General features: G+C 42.9%; 1 protein-coding gene across 4 annotated transcripts in view; it reads left to right on the top strand.

Annotated features, from left to right (window-relative positions):
- Positions 1-17,412, top strand: part of CLEC16A (C-type lectin domain containing 16A) — a 223,624-nt gene that overhangs the window by 27,076 nt on the left and 179,136 nt on the right. For all 4 annotated transcript variants that reach the window (XM_012812106.2, XM_023507562.1, XM_023507563.1 and 1 more), the window contains exons 4-9: positions 2,131-2,279; positions 3,992-4,097; positions 5,793-5,916; positions 8,767-8,941; positions 10,457-10,510; positions 16,772-16,885. In XM_012812106.2, coding sequence (XP_012667560.1) covers positions 2,131-2,279; positions 3,992-4,097; positions 5,793-5,916; positions 8,767-8,941; positions 10,457-10,510; positions 16,772-16,885 — 722 coding nt within the window. The remainder of the gene's footprint in view (positions 1-2,130; positions 2,280-3,991; positions 4,098-5,792; positions 5,917-8,766; positions 8,942-10,456; positions 10,511-16,771; positions 16,886-17,412) is intronic.

The following is a 17,412-nucleotide window of genomic DNA, read 5'->3' as shown; positions in this document are numbered from 1 at the left end:
CACTATTATGTCAGGTATATATATATATATGGTGGACATAAAATTTGTGTGCAAATTACTATGTTAAACTATTTTATATTGCACATGAACTTTGTGTCCACTGTGTGTGTGTGTGTGTATTCTGTTGCCCAGGCTAGAGTACTGTGATATCACAGCCACCACATCTGGCCACTACAATAATACTTTGATTGGCTGGGTGCAGTTGGTGGCTCTTACCTGTTTCTTAGCACACTTGGAGTACAAAGCAGGAAAATCACTTGAGATCAAGAGTTTGAGAACAAGCTGAGCGAGAGCAAGATACCACCTCTAATAAAAATAGACAAAATTAACTGGGCACAGGAGGCACAGGCCTATAGTCCCACCTCCTTGGGGGTTCGGGGGTGGTTGAGGCAGGAGGATCACTTGAGCCCAGGCGTTTGAGGTTGCAGTAAGCTATGATGATGCCACTGCACTCTAGCCTAGGCGACAGAGTGAGGTTCCATCTCAAACAAACAAAAAAAAGAAACCCTATATTTGACTGGAGTTAGGCATCTTGTTGGTTCCAAACAACTTGATGGTTAATTTCATACTTACCCAGGAGTAACTGTTCAATCCTAGAAATATGGTAGTTGAGATCTTGAATCTTCAATAATACTGGTAAGAATAATGGCAGCTGAGTGCTTTTTGTGAATTATCTCCTTTAATCCTCACAACAGCCCTTCGAGGAAGGTACTGTTATTCTGTTTTCTAGACAAGGAAACTGGGGAGTGAGTAGGATCAGCCTTTTACCCAAGATCACACCTCTAGAAAGTGACAGGGGTAAGATCTCAGTGGAGGCAGGTGGGTCCTCCCAAACCCCAGCATGCCTGGGAAGCCCCTGCAGGCTTGTCCCACACACATCTGCCTGCAGGACAGAGCTGCGGTCTGAGATTCTGTAGGTCTGACAAACTCCTGGGGATGAAGTGTTGCCAGTCTGAGGACCAGACTTTTGAGTAGTGAGGCCCTGAACTGTGCCATTCTGTTCTATCTTTAGCCTTCTGTGGGGCAGCAGGTGATCTAGTGCTGTGATCACACACTGGCATCTCCAAGGATGCACAGTGGGACTGCAGTGCCTGCTTTGCACATGGCTAATGAGAACTCAGAGGGGGATGTGTCCAGCAAGGGCCAACACCAAGACTTCCAACTATAGGCCACAGGCTACAGTGGGTTAATAGATTTGTTTGTGTTGGCTGGCATAGGTTTAAAAATTAGCTTATCCAGTGGCAAACATTTCAAATTCTGGAGATAGAGCATTAAGATAATGTGGTTTCCAGCCTCTCTTCCGCAGTCAGAAGCTCTTGCTGTGTTGGGCCTACATTTCTGCAGTGCGAGGACTGGGAGCTGGGGAGCTAGGTCCTCTCCATTTGGGCCCAGTGCCCTCAGGCCCTCATCATCCAGTTTCCATTGTCAGCTCCCATTAGTGTGTAACAAACACAAGCTCTGACATCTGACCTGAGTTTGAATCCCTTCTCTGTGACTTACTTTCTGTATCCTCAGACAAGTTAGTCAACCCTTCTGAGCTATTTTTGCTCATTTGGAAAATAGGAAGATGATTATAATGTAGAGTACGTAGCTTGATGCTAGGCATGGTGTAGGGTCCAGCATAAAGTGATCTTTATGAAATCTTGTTGCTATCTAAGGAGGAAAAAAACCCATGCGTGTCCCTTTGTAGCATTTAGGGATGATGATGTGATTTGTCCTGGCAAAATGGGGTAGCTTTTTATGAAACACAGTGCCTTTTACCCTCATCCATGGGTGGTTTGTGAAAATGCCCATGCACTGACTAATCTTCCCACCCCCGTCTCTTTGCTGAACTTTGCTAGTAATGAAAAAATGTTTGAGTGTCTTTTTCTGTTTTGTGTGGGAGGGAGAGAAGGGCTTTTCTCTGGCAACGCCTTTGAACTTTCTGGTGACTGTGTGCAGTAGATGCTTTCTTTGCTGGTTAAAGGTTGAGCTGCTCCTTCTTAGTTTGTTCAATCCCCACAACCCAGAAGTTTAACTGATTCAAGTATCTTAATATGGTCTTCTGCTCTACCAGGCATCTTTTCCTTATCTTTCCTTAAGCACGAATTAACCTGTGTATGTTTTGCTTTGTTTTTTTTCTCCCTCTAGATTATTTACTCTCTAATAACTACGTAAATTCTATCATCGTTCATAAATTTGACTTTTCCGACGAGGAGATTATGGCATATTATATATCGTTCCTGAAAACACTTTCGTTAAAACTCAATAACCACACTGTCCATTTCTTTTACAATGAGGTGAGTAATTGCCAGAGGGGCACAGTGGTGTGTAAAGCTAAACCCATCATTGCAGTGGCCATCTGGGGGATCTCGTGTCTTGTATCTATTTACAAAGCACTTATAAGCTCACTATCATGATTTTCACAGCAGCATTATGCTGCTTGGCATGCTTTAAAAACATTTTGAAATCACTATCATGATTTTCACAGCAGCATCATGCTGTTTTGGCATGCTTTAAAAACATTTTGTTTTTTATTATGCAAGTTTCCATTCTATTTTTAATGTAAAATTTAATTCGTGCTGAGAGCATTATACTTGGCAGAGAGGAGAAGTACCTAGAAGTTATCTTGGGGCTCTGTTCCCCTATGGGAAAAACAGGAACTTCAGTCAGGCCTGGCTTTGCCATTTCCCTGCTGTGTGACCGTAGGGAAGTCCCAGTTCCTCTCTGAGCCTCAGTTTCCTGATCTGAGAAATTGGGATAAGAATATATGCCTTGTGGGGTTTTGAGGGGTTGAATTAAATGGGATGATGTTTTCAAAGCACCTAGTATATACCTGGCTCCCTAAAATCATAGATATTGCTGATTTTTTTTTTTTAATTGAGACTGAGTCTTGCTCTGTTTACTCAGGTCGAGTGCAGTGGTGTCATCATAGCTCACGTAACCTCAAAATCCTGGGCTCAAATGATCCTCTTGCCTCAGCCTCCTGACTAGCTGAGACTATAGGCTCCCACCACCATGCCCGGCTAATTTTTCTATTTTTAGTAGAGACAGGGTCTTGCTCTTGCTCAGGCTGGTCTTGAACTCCTGAGCTCAAGCAGTCCTCCAACTTGAGGCTCCATCTACTTACTCCCCAGCAGGAACTTTTCCCGGGCCTCTTACAGTGCTAGGATTATAGGCGTGAGCTACTGCCAAAGCCAGATATTGCTATTCTTTACCAGCTAATGTTCCCAGCATTCCTTGGAGCGAATGATTAGCAGCTTAAATAAACAAATTATAATTGTTCTCATAATTAAAAGGAGCTTGAACAATGAGGTCTATTTATCTCACATTCCAAAATGTAGACACTGGCTCTCCTGGGGACCAGTTCACCCTGTGTCTCAACTACAATAGAAGGACCCATGCTTTTCTGTCTTCCTGTTCTACTGACTGTACAATTGGTTCAGCCTCTCAAGGTCACAAGATGGCTGCAGCAGCTCCAAACATCACATACTCATGTGCTACTGCTCAAGTGCCTGTTGCAACTGCTTCCCTTTTTGTGTCCCCTTTTGACTTCCAAAAAAAAATTTCCCAGAAGCCTCCTACCAGACTTCCCTTTGTATCTCACTAGTCAGAATTGTGTCACATTGAGTGCTTTTTAGGTATCAGATGCTGAGGTAAGCATGGGACTAGAAAGGATCTCTTTTAATCCTACCAACCATAAAGTGGATGTTACTATAGCCATTTTAAATGGCTATGAAAAAACAGAGGCTTAAAAATTTTACATCACATAGCTTAGAAGTAATAGAACAGGAAATGAACCTGGGTCTGACATTATTTGGCCCCTTTTCTATTTTTTTCATGACTTTGCCTCCCCATCTCTTTCCACATTCCCCATTAGGAATGAACTTCAAGTCCACACTGACAGCATTTTTCTTCTTTTACTGAAGTTTCTGATGGAATTCAGAAAGTAGGGTGGGGGCAGGCTTGGCTTACATGCTTGCTATTCATTTTTGTACTTCTTTTGTTATAGCACACCAATGACTTTGCCCTGTACACAGAAGCCATCAAATTTTTCAATCACCCTGAAAGCATGGTTAGAATTGCTGTAAGAACCATAACTTTGAACGTCTATAAAGGTAAGTTTCCTTGTGAACTCATGCCATGGCTGATTTCTAACTTGGCAGCAAGTACTTGCTCCTGTGTGTCTGTGCATACAGTTCTCTGAAAGCAGTAAAGGAGATTGTTTATTGTAAGCTGTGACTGCTTGTCTTATGTAAGACTTGCCACCTTTGAACAGTTAGTTGGCCCCTTATGTAAATCTTTGTGCCACTACCTTCTCCATGTAAGTTAAAGTCTTCCTCAGTACTGCCGCACAGAAGTAGGCTGTCCTGAGAGGCACACATGGGATTCGAGTGGCCATGTTAGAATTAAATAAAGCAAAGTTGTCTTTTAAATTTAAGTTAGATTTAAATTTTTGTGTTTTGGCTTATAGAATATACTTAAATGTAACTAGGGGATAACTTTAAATAATACATAAAAGCATGTCATATTACGAACAGCAGGGGGCAATATTGTATTCCCAATGGGCTACAAAGCCTAGTACTAATAAATTCCTCCTTTTTTGTAAGATGTTCTTAATGCCCAAAACATTGCTACCAAGAGAAAGTGCGGGCCTCTCTGCCTGCACTGCACTAGGTTGGTTGGCTATAGGTTTCTTGAGCTGGACTTGTCTCTCCAAGGCAATGTCTTGGAATTTCTCTGGCCAATGCTTGGATTATTCCTCTGTAGTCACCGCACTGGAGCTGGGACTCCTTTTTCTCAGGGAATGGAGAGCTTTGACCTTCATGAATCAAAATGTTATTACTTGAGATGACCTCTAACTGGGGTGGGGGTTTCCTCAGCTATTCACTCTAGCTTAATTTTGGGCTTACATTAAAGAGCCTTGCTGAGAGCTCAGTTGGACCCATCCACAAGATCGCAAACTTACTGCCCAAGGAGATATGTTTTAATTGGCTTACATAGTTTTTAAAAAAATATATAGTTGTCAATATTTAAAAGTTGCTTGCTTGAGAATATGGATCTCTAACTTGACATTGTAAATTTGGCTATTCTGGGCCTGTGGCCCTATGGGGCAGGGGATAGCTGACACAAGGAAACAGCTGCTCCTTTTGGGGTCAAGGTCCAGGCTCCACAGATCACAAGCTGGGCCTACTGGCTTCACTTTCTGGATCACCAGCCAATTGGCAGGCTTCTAAGTTTTCGACCCCAGCCCCCCTGCCTCCTGCACTCTATTTTCTCTTGTTCTCTTCTAACTTCTCTTTCTTGGTTTAGATGCCCCTGGCCCAGCTCTCTAACCTCTGAGCAGCTGTCTCACCTTCCCAGTTCCTAACCCTGTTAACTGTTGTCTGTTTTTTGCCTTTCCTTCAATGACGATTCCTGTGTTCCTTATTCCAGTGTCATGTAAGTTATTAACCTCTGGTTTTCCATTTCTTAACTTATCCTTATATGTAAATACAGGAAACTTGCTTGAAAGTGGTATAATTTTCAGTGCAGTCCAGGTCAGTCTACTGCTGATAAGTAGGCTCTCCAATGTGCTATTAACGTTTAGCCCAACTAATTTATTAATCATAGAAATAACATAAGAACTGCCTTGATGAGTTTAGTTTTATAAATAAGATGAACATTTTCAAGTGCTTCTAGGAAAGACAGACAAGTTGAGGTTATAGCAGAGGGCCTTTTCATTGTGGTTTTGTTTTGTTTTAATGTCCTCCCAGTTATTTTTGGTAGCTTGACTTTTTTTTCCTTTTCTTTTCTTTTCTGAATCTCCTCAGTGGATAACCAGGCCATGTTACACTATATCAGAGATAAAACTGCTGTCCCTTACTTCTCCAATTTGGTCTGGTTCATCGGGAGTCACGTGATCGAACTTGATAACTGTGTGCAGACTGATGAGGAGTAAGTGATGCCCCTGGGATGCTCTCAGTAGTAGGCAGGGTGGCTGGGGGCACTTCAGTTTTCACTGAGGAAAACTTACCTTGCCATGTATGGGGAGAGCACAGATTTCCCTATTCTAAAATGTTCTACCCACATGTTTATAAAAGTAGAAAGTTGGAAACAACCCACATGCCTCCCAGAGGGTAAATAAATTCTATACACCCAGAGATGGGGTTGGTAGGCAGCTGGTCACAAGATTAAGGTGCTCTGTCAACTGATGAATGGATCATTACAATGTGGCATATCTGTATAATGGAATAGTATTTGGCAATAAAAAGGAATGAAGCACTGACATGTGTTCTGCTGTGGGTGAACCTCAAACACGTTTTGCTAAGTGAAAGAAGCTAGGCACAGAGTCACATGTCAGGTGATTCCATTCCTGTGAAATGCCCAGAATAGGCAAACCTGTGGAGACAGAGTAGGGCAGGGGTTCCCTAGAGTTGTGGGAGGAGGGCAGTGTTGGGGGGGGGAAATGTGAAGTGATTGCAAATGAGTTTTGCAGGGAGGATAAAATGTTCCAAATTGATTGTGATGATGGTCAGACAACTGTGAATACTAAAGACAATTAAATTGTATATTTAAAAGGGTGAATTTTATGTTAGATGAATTTATATTTCAACAAATCTGTTTTAAAAAAAGAGATTATGATGGTGATTTTGTCCTTGGAGTGATAAGTAGAAATTTAAAAGCAGGATTTTCCTCCTTTGGCACTACTGACTTTTTGAACTGGGTACTGTTGTTGAGAACCACTCAGTTGAGAACCACTGTCCCAGAATGACACTTTGCCCAGGTGTGGTAAAAGGTACAGCTGGATAGGGTCAGGACACTAAAGGAACCTTGAATGCGGGTCCTGGCAGTAGGGTAGCTAGACAGATAGAATAGTAGATCTGATACTGGGAAAGAAGCAAGGATAGGTTGATGGCAAATCTGACTGAGCATTTGGGAAAACAAGAATCCTTGTGGATATGAAGAGTCATGGATGTGAGATCTAAGGAGGAATGGCACTCCAGGCAGGACAAAGTTATACAAGGAAGGGAATGAAGCCGTAGTCCTCTATTTAGCTCTGCAGTAAATGTTATGATAATATTAACTTCACTTACCACTAAGGGGAAGGGGCAGAGAGAACTCAGAGTTCTGTTATGTCAGGAGTTCAATAGATAATCTAAAACGGCTCCATAGCAAAACAGAAGTCCATGCAAATTTTATAGAAATAGGGGAGGAACTATCTGTAGAAACAACTAGAAGTGTTAACTGCCTCCTCTAAAGAGGGGGTAGAAGTAAAGGGGGCTGGGCCAGGTGTTGTTATTTTTCTTTCTTTCTTTCTTTTTTTTTTTTTTTTTTTTTTTTGAGACAGAATCTCAAGCTGTTCCCCTGGGTAGAGTGCTATGGCATCACAGCTCACAGCAACCTCAAACTCTTGGGTTTAAGTGATTATCTTGCCTCAGCCTCCCAAGTAGCTGGGACTACAGGCACCTGCCACAACACCTGGCTATTTTTTGTTGCAGTTGTCATTGTTGTTTTAGCTGGCTCAGGCTGGGTTCTAACCTGCTAGCCTTGGTGTATGTGGCTGGCGCCCTACCCACTGAGCTATGGGTGCCTTCCCTACTATTTTTCATTATCAGCTCACTAACACTATTGGAGTTTTAAACCCCTTTTCACATATTAAATTGATATTTTTAAAGCTAAGGTATTGACAAATGAGGTGCATGTAATATCCCAATATATAAAATTTCCCAGAGAAGAAGTGCAAAACATTGTGTCTTGAAGGTTCAAAGTCTCAAGTGCATGATGGGTTCATGGGTGCTTGTTATGCTATTAGACTTTCCAACATGTATTTGCTATAAACATTTACTAAATATCTTATTAAAGCATTGAAGGTATAATGATCCAAAGTAATGTAAAAGTTTTTGAGGCAAAATTGATCTTATTTTTTTAAGCATATATGGTTAGATGGATAGGTAGGTAACACTTGTGTATGTGTTCTAGATTGACTATAGAGAGGTAAAAATGTGGTAAAACAGACTATAGCATCATAAGTTCTAAAATGTTAATAGTAGAAATCTGTTCATGGTGGGTTAATAGGAGTCTTTGGTTTCTTTTTATTTTTTTCTGTAATTTTTTGTTTTCTAAAATAACAGTTTATTACTTGGGTAATAATGCAAACAAAATGTCCTGCCTTAGCTAGATTGCTCTTTGTAACAGATACTCTGGGGGGGGGGGTGTAACTGTGACTCCACCCAGGAGACCCACCCAGCATGCCTATAGCTAACTGCAAGGAGACAGAGATGTCCAGGCAAGGGACCTGGGGGAGGGATGTTGTGTCCTTGCTCTATGTCCTGCATATTGTTGGGGGCACGTGGTTGCTGAGGCCTGCTTTTCTCTTCAGAACTCCTCTGGAGCATTTTAATTATTAAGGATTTATTTCTCCGGTAATGCTGCTTATCTGGGGAGCCAGAGGCATCTTGCCATGTTGGCTAGTAGCTACTCTTGTTCAGTAGCTTTCTGTAAGGGCTTAGCTGAATTTTGCTTTGTTAATCCCATTTTGGGGAGACTGTGTTGGTGTGAGGAGTGTTGCTGAGGCCCCTGGATGGTGAGGGGACCCTGACAGTCCTCTACAATTGATTGTAGCAGACCTGTCCATTTTCTCTTTGTGTTAGCTCCTCAGTACAAGCTGGGATAGGTGTCACCTGAGACTGGCTCAAATAGTGGTTGTATGAATGAACCCCCAGTGATTTAAGTTTCAGGCCATTGGCTTTAGGCCCAAAGACTGAGCAGTGGCCTCCAGTCTGAGGTGATTGTTTCTCTCGGCAGGCACCGGAATCGGGGGAAACTGAGTGACCTGGTGGCTGAGCACCTGGACCACCTACACTATCTCAATGACATTCTGATCATCAACTGTGAGTTCCTCAATGATGTGCTCACAGACCACTTGCTCAACAGGCTCTTCCTGCCCCTCTACGTGTACTCTCTGGAGAACCAGGACAAGGTAGGTCGCGCCCACTGCTTCTGCTGGCTGCAGGCTGTCTTTAAGAGTGGGAAAGAACAGTTGCCTTGAATGGGACTGGGCTTTGCAAGGGACCATGATTTTGACCCTGAAGGAGATTTCCTTCAAAGGATGCTAGATTTCCTTTCTTTTCCTCTTTTTTCTGGAGTGAGAAAGAGAGAAACAATGCCCAAGTGCAAGCATGCTCCAGAGTGTGTGTGTATGAGAGAGAGAGAGAGAGAAACACTATAAAAGTGAATGGGAAAAAATTACTGGCAGAAGGAAACAGGAAACCTCTATGAATTTTATAGTTTTGGTTTCTATGCATCCTTCCCTGAGGTGTTCTCATCCCTGGTAACTTTTTCTGATGGTTGCCAGTGCTAACTGATTTGGAGAGGATCCAGACAGCAGCCACACTTGTGCAGACTGGAAGAGAGGGATGGAGCACACGTAGGGAACGATCCCAGGGTGAGGGTTGTCCATGGTGAGCGGGCCGTAGCGGCCCCTGTGGGGATGAAGGATGCTAACATGCAGGTGCTTGGGTCTTTCTCTGTCCTCTCAGGAGTTCTGGTTTGGTGGGTCTGGACTAGGACAGACATCTGCATTCTTAGCCTGCCCCTCAGGAGATTCTGAACTGCTGGTTCTTAGATCTCTCTATGAGACATACTGCTTCAGGAAGGGAAAGCCTCTCTTTGTCCAGTTCTTCTAGAGTTAAGGGGGCCAAGAGAAAGACAGTAACCAGAGGCCCCAATAGGAGGCAGGACAGAGCCAGCTCGTCACCCTACACAGATGCCCCAAAGGGATATAGTTTTCTTTTGGGAAATGGAACATGAGGATTCTCACTACAAATAAATAAATAAAAGAAAATCATAACCCTAATTTAGCTTAACCAGAGGCAGCTCTGGAAGGCATTGATAAAATGTGGAAAGTAGAGTTTTCAAACCTGGGTTCAAGTTCTACCTGTTCCCGTTCCTCACTCTGTGACCTTGGACAAGGTGGTCAGCTCCCCCAGCCTGTTTCTTTGACTGCGTAATGAGGGTCCTGAAGATCCCTCCCTCATAGGGCTGATGCAAGATGGAGCATATTGAAACTCAGAACAAGCGAGGGGCTTTTCCAAGGCCAGAATACCCCAGGTGTCTCCCTTCCCCATGTTTTGAAAATGGCTTCTTAAAGTCTGGCCTCTAGGATGGCCTCTCTTGCTGGGGCTTTTGTTGCCCCACCTTAGGGAAATGTACATTCTTTGTAACTTAAGGAGCAGGTTTTTCTATTGGGTCCCTCTCTAATGCATGACTAACAGTGAAGGACTTCTTAGGTGGAAAAAATAGTGGCATTGCAACAGTATTGAGTGGGATTCAGACTTTTAACTTGCACCAGGAAAGGGCAGCTTTAGGGCCATTGGAGGAAGTCAGTGGGACAGGGTGTCTCTTGTTCAAACAGATGGCTGTTGGTTTCTTGTATTTTATGATGCTCACTGTATGACCTGGACCTCTCTTTTCTCTTGCCCCCAACCTATACTAGGGAGGAGAACGACCGAAAATCAGCCTGCCGGTGTCCCTCTATCTTCTGTCACAGGTATGTTTGGTCCTTTGCCCATGTCCCCACCACATTTGGGGGCCCTTGGAACACTGCTGCCATCAGGAAGTCCCTAGGTCCCGTTGCCATGTATTCTCTCTCTGTGTTCCCCATCTGGAAATACAATAATAAGAAAGTAGTGTTCTATTTTCCAGACCCTGAAGTATATGTATCTTCTTCATGGTAGGGGATGAACATTTAAAGAGAAATGTAAAATAAACATTGTGCAGTTGATTTTTACCATGAGGACTGAAGTTTCCAAAACAACAGAGGAAGGCTCAAAATTCTCTGGAAATATAGGCTGGAAGGCTTTGATTCACAGTGCTTTGAAATAACGCCCAAACTACAGAACCTGCAACGTGCATATACACAGCATCCTTTGTTTAACAAACTTCCTATACTGAGGCTATTTTTAAAAGATTTTGTTGTGGTTCTAGTTCACAGATTAATTACCTTCTGGAAGGTATCTTATAGCAGCCTCAGCTCCCAGATTTGTGTCTTGAGCCAATTTGTCTGCCTCCCTCCTTAAACAAGTGTGTTTCCTTCTTATAATTATGTAATATTTACAAGAAGGGAAAAACTCCATGGTGACTCAGTTACATAACTTTAAAAATATTTTTATTACAAGCAGTCCAGACTCTCAGGCCATCTCATTAGACTGTCAAGTAGTCAAACATTTGACCAGACCTCTTGTTCCCACTTTTGAAATGGCACAGGTATTTATTTGCTTTGATGAGAGATTGTTCTTCTGACTTAATCCCCAGCTGTTTCAAGTTTGAGGCAGGGCTGTCTCCTTTGGCCTGAGAAGAAAGATTCAGAGGCCACCTCCTCCCAGCGGCTATAGGTGGATCCGGACGTGGCCTGACCACTGCTCACATCCCGTAGACTTATTCCGGGGGCTCTGTTTGCCCAGAGTTATGCACTGTGTCGACTCTGTCTGAATGCCCCTCTGTGCAGCAGAGCTGAGGACAAACTCCAGCCTCTCCTGGCAGCTTTTTCCACCACCACCTCCTTACAAGTCTGCCAGCATCTCCTGCTTGGGATTCTGGGAGTCTGGCAGGACCTGAGCAGACCAGTCACTTAGCCCTAGGAGTCACGTGGAAAGCAGAATGCTTTAGCTGTTGAAGGCAGCATTGCACAGTCAGGGTCTCCTCCAGAGAGCACAGCTGCCAAACCTCCACAGCTTGTCCTTTAGTGGAGAGAGGCTACATCTTTTCTCTGAGAACTCTCTCCTACATAATTACTTGTTCTAATATTTCACAACAAGCATAGCTTAGAATTTGATGTTCCTCAAACTTGAGTAAAGATCCCTTTAAAGATAAAAATATCTTGAATCCTTCCTCCCCCTGCATTTGCATTTAGCTTAGTCATGCTGTGACCTAAATGTGTGAAAACCTAAAGTCAGGGATAAATGTCATGTCCTTGAAGTCCCTACATCACTATGAAATACATACTTACGGCTCGGCGCCTATAGCTCAACCGGCTAAGGCGCCAGCCACGTACACCTAAGGTGGAGGGGCCGAATCCCCAGCCCAGACCCGCCAAACAACAATGATGGCTGCAACCAAAAAATAGTCGGGCGTTGTGGCGGGCGCCTGTGGTCCCAGCTACTTGGGAGGCGGAGGCAAGAGACTCGCTTGAGCCCAGGAGTTGGAGGTTGCTGTGAGCTGTAATGCCACAGCACTCTACCCAGGGGGACAGCTTGAGGCTCTGACTCAAAAAAAAAAAAAAAAAAAAAATACATACTTACAAGTTACTTTACAAACACAGCTCCCAAACCATGGACATTCTCAGTGATGGTGTTAATTTAGTGTAGCAGGAATGCTGTCCTAAAACTAAACTGTCGCTTACAATGACAGCATGGTGCAGGCAGCCGACCCAGCTCAGGTCAGAGCCAGGAAAATGAGCACTGTATGTGTACACAGGCAGGAATTGGTTGGTGTTTGTCCTGGGGGGTAGGTGCTTACTAAATGTTTGTGGACTGAATAAAAGAATGTGTTAATGATCACTTATGACCACATTCATGTAAGCTGTATAATAGGTATTTATGGAATGAACGAATTGGGTAATTTGGGTTTTATTTGCTGAAGTGTGGCAGTCATTTGAATGTGATGAGGTGAAAAAAATCATCATCATCATCATCATCATTGCTGATGTTTGAATGCCTGCCACACCCTTGGACATGGGTTAACTCATTGGATAATGCTATATAGTCTCTATGATAAGGAAAGGTCTTCCTGGTATTTTAAAAACAGATGTGCTTTTTCTAAAGGAAAGTGCCATATTTGGCTATTCTGCCTGTACCTTTTATTTAATTTGAATTGTAGTTGTTTGTCTGAATAGTATAGCCTCCCTATTCTCGAACAGTATAACACATGACATGGGAAAAAGTCTCCCTGTTACCCTGTCCTCTGGGCACACAACCTCATTCCCCAGAGATAGCCTGTGTTAGTTTCTGCCTTTACTTTTTTTTTGGAGACAGAGTCTCACTATGTCGCCCTTGGTAGAGTGCTGTGGAGTCATAGCTCACAGTAACCTCAAACTCTTGGGCTTAAGCGATTCTCTTGCCTCAGCCTCCCAATCAGCTAGGCCTATAGGCACCCACCACAACATCTGTCTACATTTCTTTGTTGCAGTCGTCATTGTTGTTTAGCAGGCCAGGGCCAGGTTTGAACCCGCCAGCCTGGGTGTACGTGGTCGGCACCCTATGCACTGAGCTATGGGCGCCGCTGCCCATATTGTATTGTATTTTTTAATACAATATTTATTTTTTTAATAAAAAGTTCTTCAAGAGTCCAAACAGTAAAAACCAGGTTTCTTTTCTAGTTGTGTTCAGGCTCCTGATTTCTATCCTTAGAGTCAACTATAATTACATGTTCTTATATGTCCTTTCAGAGACATCTCTGCCAGGGGTTCTCACATGAGGTTGATTCTCCACCTCCACTTCTCGGGGATATCCAGCAATATGTGGAGATGTATTAGAGAGACAGTTTATAGAACAGCCTCCCACAACACAAAATTATAGCCCAAAGTGTCAATAGTGCCAGAATTGAGAAACCCTGTTCTTTGCTTATATCAACAAATAGATATGTGCACACATACTTTTAAAAATACACAAATGGAAAATGATGAGATGAAACTAACATGCTACAGCCACCTGATCTTTGATAAACCAAGCAAGAGCATACAGCATACACTGGGGAAAAGAAACCCCATTCAATAAATGGTGCTGGGAGAACTGGAAAACCACATGTAAAAGACTGAAACTGGACCCTCACCTTTCACCACTTACAAAAATTGATTCAAGATGGATAACAGATTTAAGTCTAAGGCATGAAATGATAAAAATCAGATGGTGCCTGTAGCTCAAGCAGCTAAGATACTAGCCTCATAACACCAGAGCTGGTGGGTTTGAATCCGGCCCAGGCCTGCCAAACAATGACAACTACAACCAAAAATAATAATAATAATAATAATAATAGCTGGGTGTTGTGGCAGGTGCATATAGTCCCAGCTATTCGAGAGGCTGATGCAAGAGACTCGCTTGAGCCCAGGAGTTGGAGGTTGCTGTAAGCTGTGATGCCATGGCACTCCACCCAGGGTGACAGCTTGAGGCTCTGTCTCAAAAAAAAAAAAAAAAATGATAAAAATCCTAGAAGAAAGCCTGGGAAAAACTCTTGAAGATGTTGGTCTACGGCAAGATTTTATGAAGAAGACTTCTGTGGCAATTGCAACAACAGCAAAAATAAATAAATGGGGCTTATTAAACTGAAAAGCTTCTGTACAGCTAAGGAGACAACAACCAAAGCAAATAGACACCCTTCAGAATGGGAAAAGATATTTGCATATTACAAATCTGACAAAGGCTTGATAACTAGAATCTATAGAGAACTCATATTAATCAACAACAAAAATGCCAACAATCCCATCTATCACTGAGCAAGAGATGTGAATAGAATCTTCTCTAAGGAAGAGATGAATGGCTAACAAACATGAAAAAATGCTCATCATTCCTAATCATCAGATAAATGCAAATCAAAACCACCCTGAGATATCACCTAACTAACCACAGTGAGATTAGCCCACATCACAAAGTCCCAAAGCTGTAGATACTAGCGTGGATGTGGAGAGAGGGGAACACTTTTACATTGTTGGTGGGACTGCAAACTAATACAGCCTCTTTAGAAAGAAGCATGGAGAATCCTCAGAGAACTCAAATTAAATTTCCCATTTTCCCAACAAAAATAGCCAGGTGTTGTGGTAAGCACCTGTAGTACCAGCTACTCAGGAGGCTGAGGCAAGAGTATCGCCTAAGCCCAAGAGCTAGAGGTTGCTGTGAGATGTGGGGACCTTGGAATCCCACTACTAGGCATCTACCTAGAAAAAAAAAAATCATTTTATCACAAGGACTTTGCACTAGATTGTTTATCACAGCTCAATTTACAATTACCAAGATGTGGAAACAACTTAAATGCCCATCAACTCAGGAATGGATTAACAAATACTGGTATGTGCACGCCATGGAATGCTATTCAGTCATCCTAAAAAGATGGTGACTTCACATCTAGATGGAGTTGAAACACATTCTTTGGGTGGCACCTGTGGCTCAGTGGGTAGGGTACCAGCCCCATATACCATATATTGAGGGTGGCAGGTTTGAACCTGGCCCTGGCCAAACTGCAACAAAAAAATAGCTGAGTGTTGTGGCAGATGCCTGTAGTCCCAGCTATTCGGGAGGCTGAGGCAAGAGAATTGTCTAAGCCCAGGAGTTGGAGGTTGCTGTGAGCCATAACGTCACAGTACTCTACCAAGGGTGATAAAGTGAGATTCTATCTCTAAAAATAAATAAATAAATAAATAAATAAATAAAAAGAAACACATTCTTCTTAGTAAAGTATCACAAGAGTGGAAAAGCAATTACCAATGTTCTTAATACTAATATGAAGCCAGTAGATGATCTAAGGCATGCCCACATAGGAGAAAAATTCATGTCAAGTTGGGGGGAGGGGAAGGGAAGTGGGTTGGGATACTCTCACTGAATGGGCATGGTGTGGAGGTGTTTGGCACACCTTTTGAGTGTGGGACATAACCACAAGAGGGACTCTACCTAACAAAATCAAATATTTTTACCTGGTTGTTTGTACCCTTACATTAACTTGAAATTAAAAACAAAAAATGTATATGTATGCACACATACACACAAATGGTAGATACACCTCATACTGTACTAGGCCCTGTTGTCTTTACATTTCAAAACAAAATAGCAGGGCAGCACCTGTGGCTCAGTGAGAAGGCGCTGGCCCCATATACTGACGGTGACGGGTTCGAACCCGGCCCCAGCCAAACTGCAACAACAACAAAAATAGCCAGGTGTTGTGGTGAGCATCTGTAGTACCAGCTACTCAGGAGGCTGAGGCAAGAGTATCGCCTAAGCCCAAGAGCTAGAGGTTGCTGTGAGATGTGATACTATAGCACTCTCCTGAGGGCGACAAAGTGAGACTGTCTCCGATTATAAAAAAAAAAAATAGTGGGTGTGTCTAGGCCAGGCTTGGAAGGCAGTTTTGAACACCCTGTTTCCTATAGCTATTCCAACAGAGTAGGGTGGTGGGTCCAGCTTAGACAGCTCAGAGTGCTCTGACTTTGCATTCTGGCACAACTGATCTGCTTCTGGCTGCTGTGCCTTTTCTTCTCCCACAGTTTCCACACTTTCTGATGCTGCTATGGAATCCCAATGTTTTAAAACCTACCGAAAGAGTCAGAGCTGCTCCCAGTGATGAAATTTCTGTGTAGCCAACCCTTTGCTAAGTCTTTGATTGGAGCAGAACTCCCTGGCCCCTTCATCCTATATAGCTAAAGAACTGGGATGATGCCTTCTAGTCTTATCATAATCAAGTTTGATACTAAAGTGCCCATGGAAAGGAAGGAGTGTGCTGGTTTGTCTGTTCCTTTCCCACATTGTTCTACTTTAGCCAGATTTGGCTTCATCCAGCTATGAGGTACAGTCTTGCCTTAAGGCAAGGTACTTCCTTCTGAGGAAGAGCAGTCAGCCAAATAGACAACAGTCTGAAGAACAGGCCAACCTTAGGAGAAGAATGTAACTGACTTCTGCTAAATGGGACCCATTCTTTGGAGTTTGCATCACAGGAATTACTGCTTAATATAGACCTTTATGTAGCCCAGCCGGGTTGTTTCTGATTGGGGAAGGAAGAAGTCAAAAGACTATACCCTTTAATGCAAATCCTATTTCTTCTTTTTCACCAGGTGTTCCTGATTATACACCATGCACCGCTGGTGAACTCATTAGCTGATGTCATCCTAAATGGTGATCTGTCTGAGATGTATGCTAAGACTGAACAGGATGTTCAGAGAAGTTCTGTAAGTCATTAGCTTTGGAACTGTTTTCTGACCTTGATAAGAAGGTTTAGTTTCTCTAAAATCAGAAACTAACGTTCTACTTATATTGAATGATGATGCATCATCTGGTCTGGGATTCAAGGAACCTAACCAAAGTCTTGAAATGCATACCTGGGAAAATTTGGGGTATGGTACGTACTAACATTTGTTTGGTGGTATGTTATTAAGCATGGAATTGTACCACTCTGAGCCTCAGATTGCGTGTTTGTGAGACACTGTTATTGGGACAGAATGAGAGTGCCTTGTCTAAGACACCAGCATCTGCGGAGGTTGGCCAGTGAACATCTATGAATGATGCAGGCCCTGGGCAAAAGCAGCAGGAGTAGGGGGACTTCAGCATGTTGGAGAGTGTGTGCTGTTCCATCCCAGCCGGTAGTAATTCTTTAGGAGGATGGATATAGTATTGCCAGTTGTTTTCATGTTTCTAGAGAAGCTAGGAGTCTGCATTTTTATCTGTGATCTCTCTACTTTTATTTTTATTTTTATTT

This window comes from Otolemur garnettii, unplaced genomic scaffold, assembly GCF_000181295.1.
Source record: "Otolemur garnettii isolate 467f Iridium unplaced genomic scaffold, OtoGar3 scaffold00189, whole genome shotgun sequence".
In the NCBI taxonomy this organism is placed as follows: Eukaryota; Metazoa; Chordata; class Mammalia; order Primates; family Galagidae; genus Otolemur; species Otolemur garnettii.
This window is presented reverse-complemented; position numbering and strand designations above follow the sequence as displayed.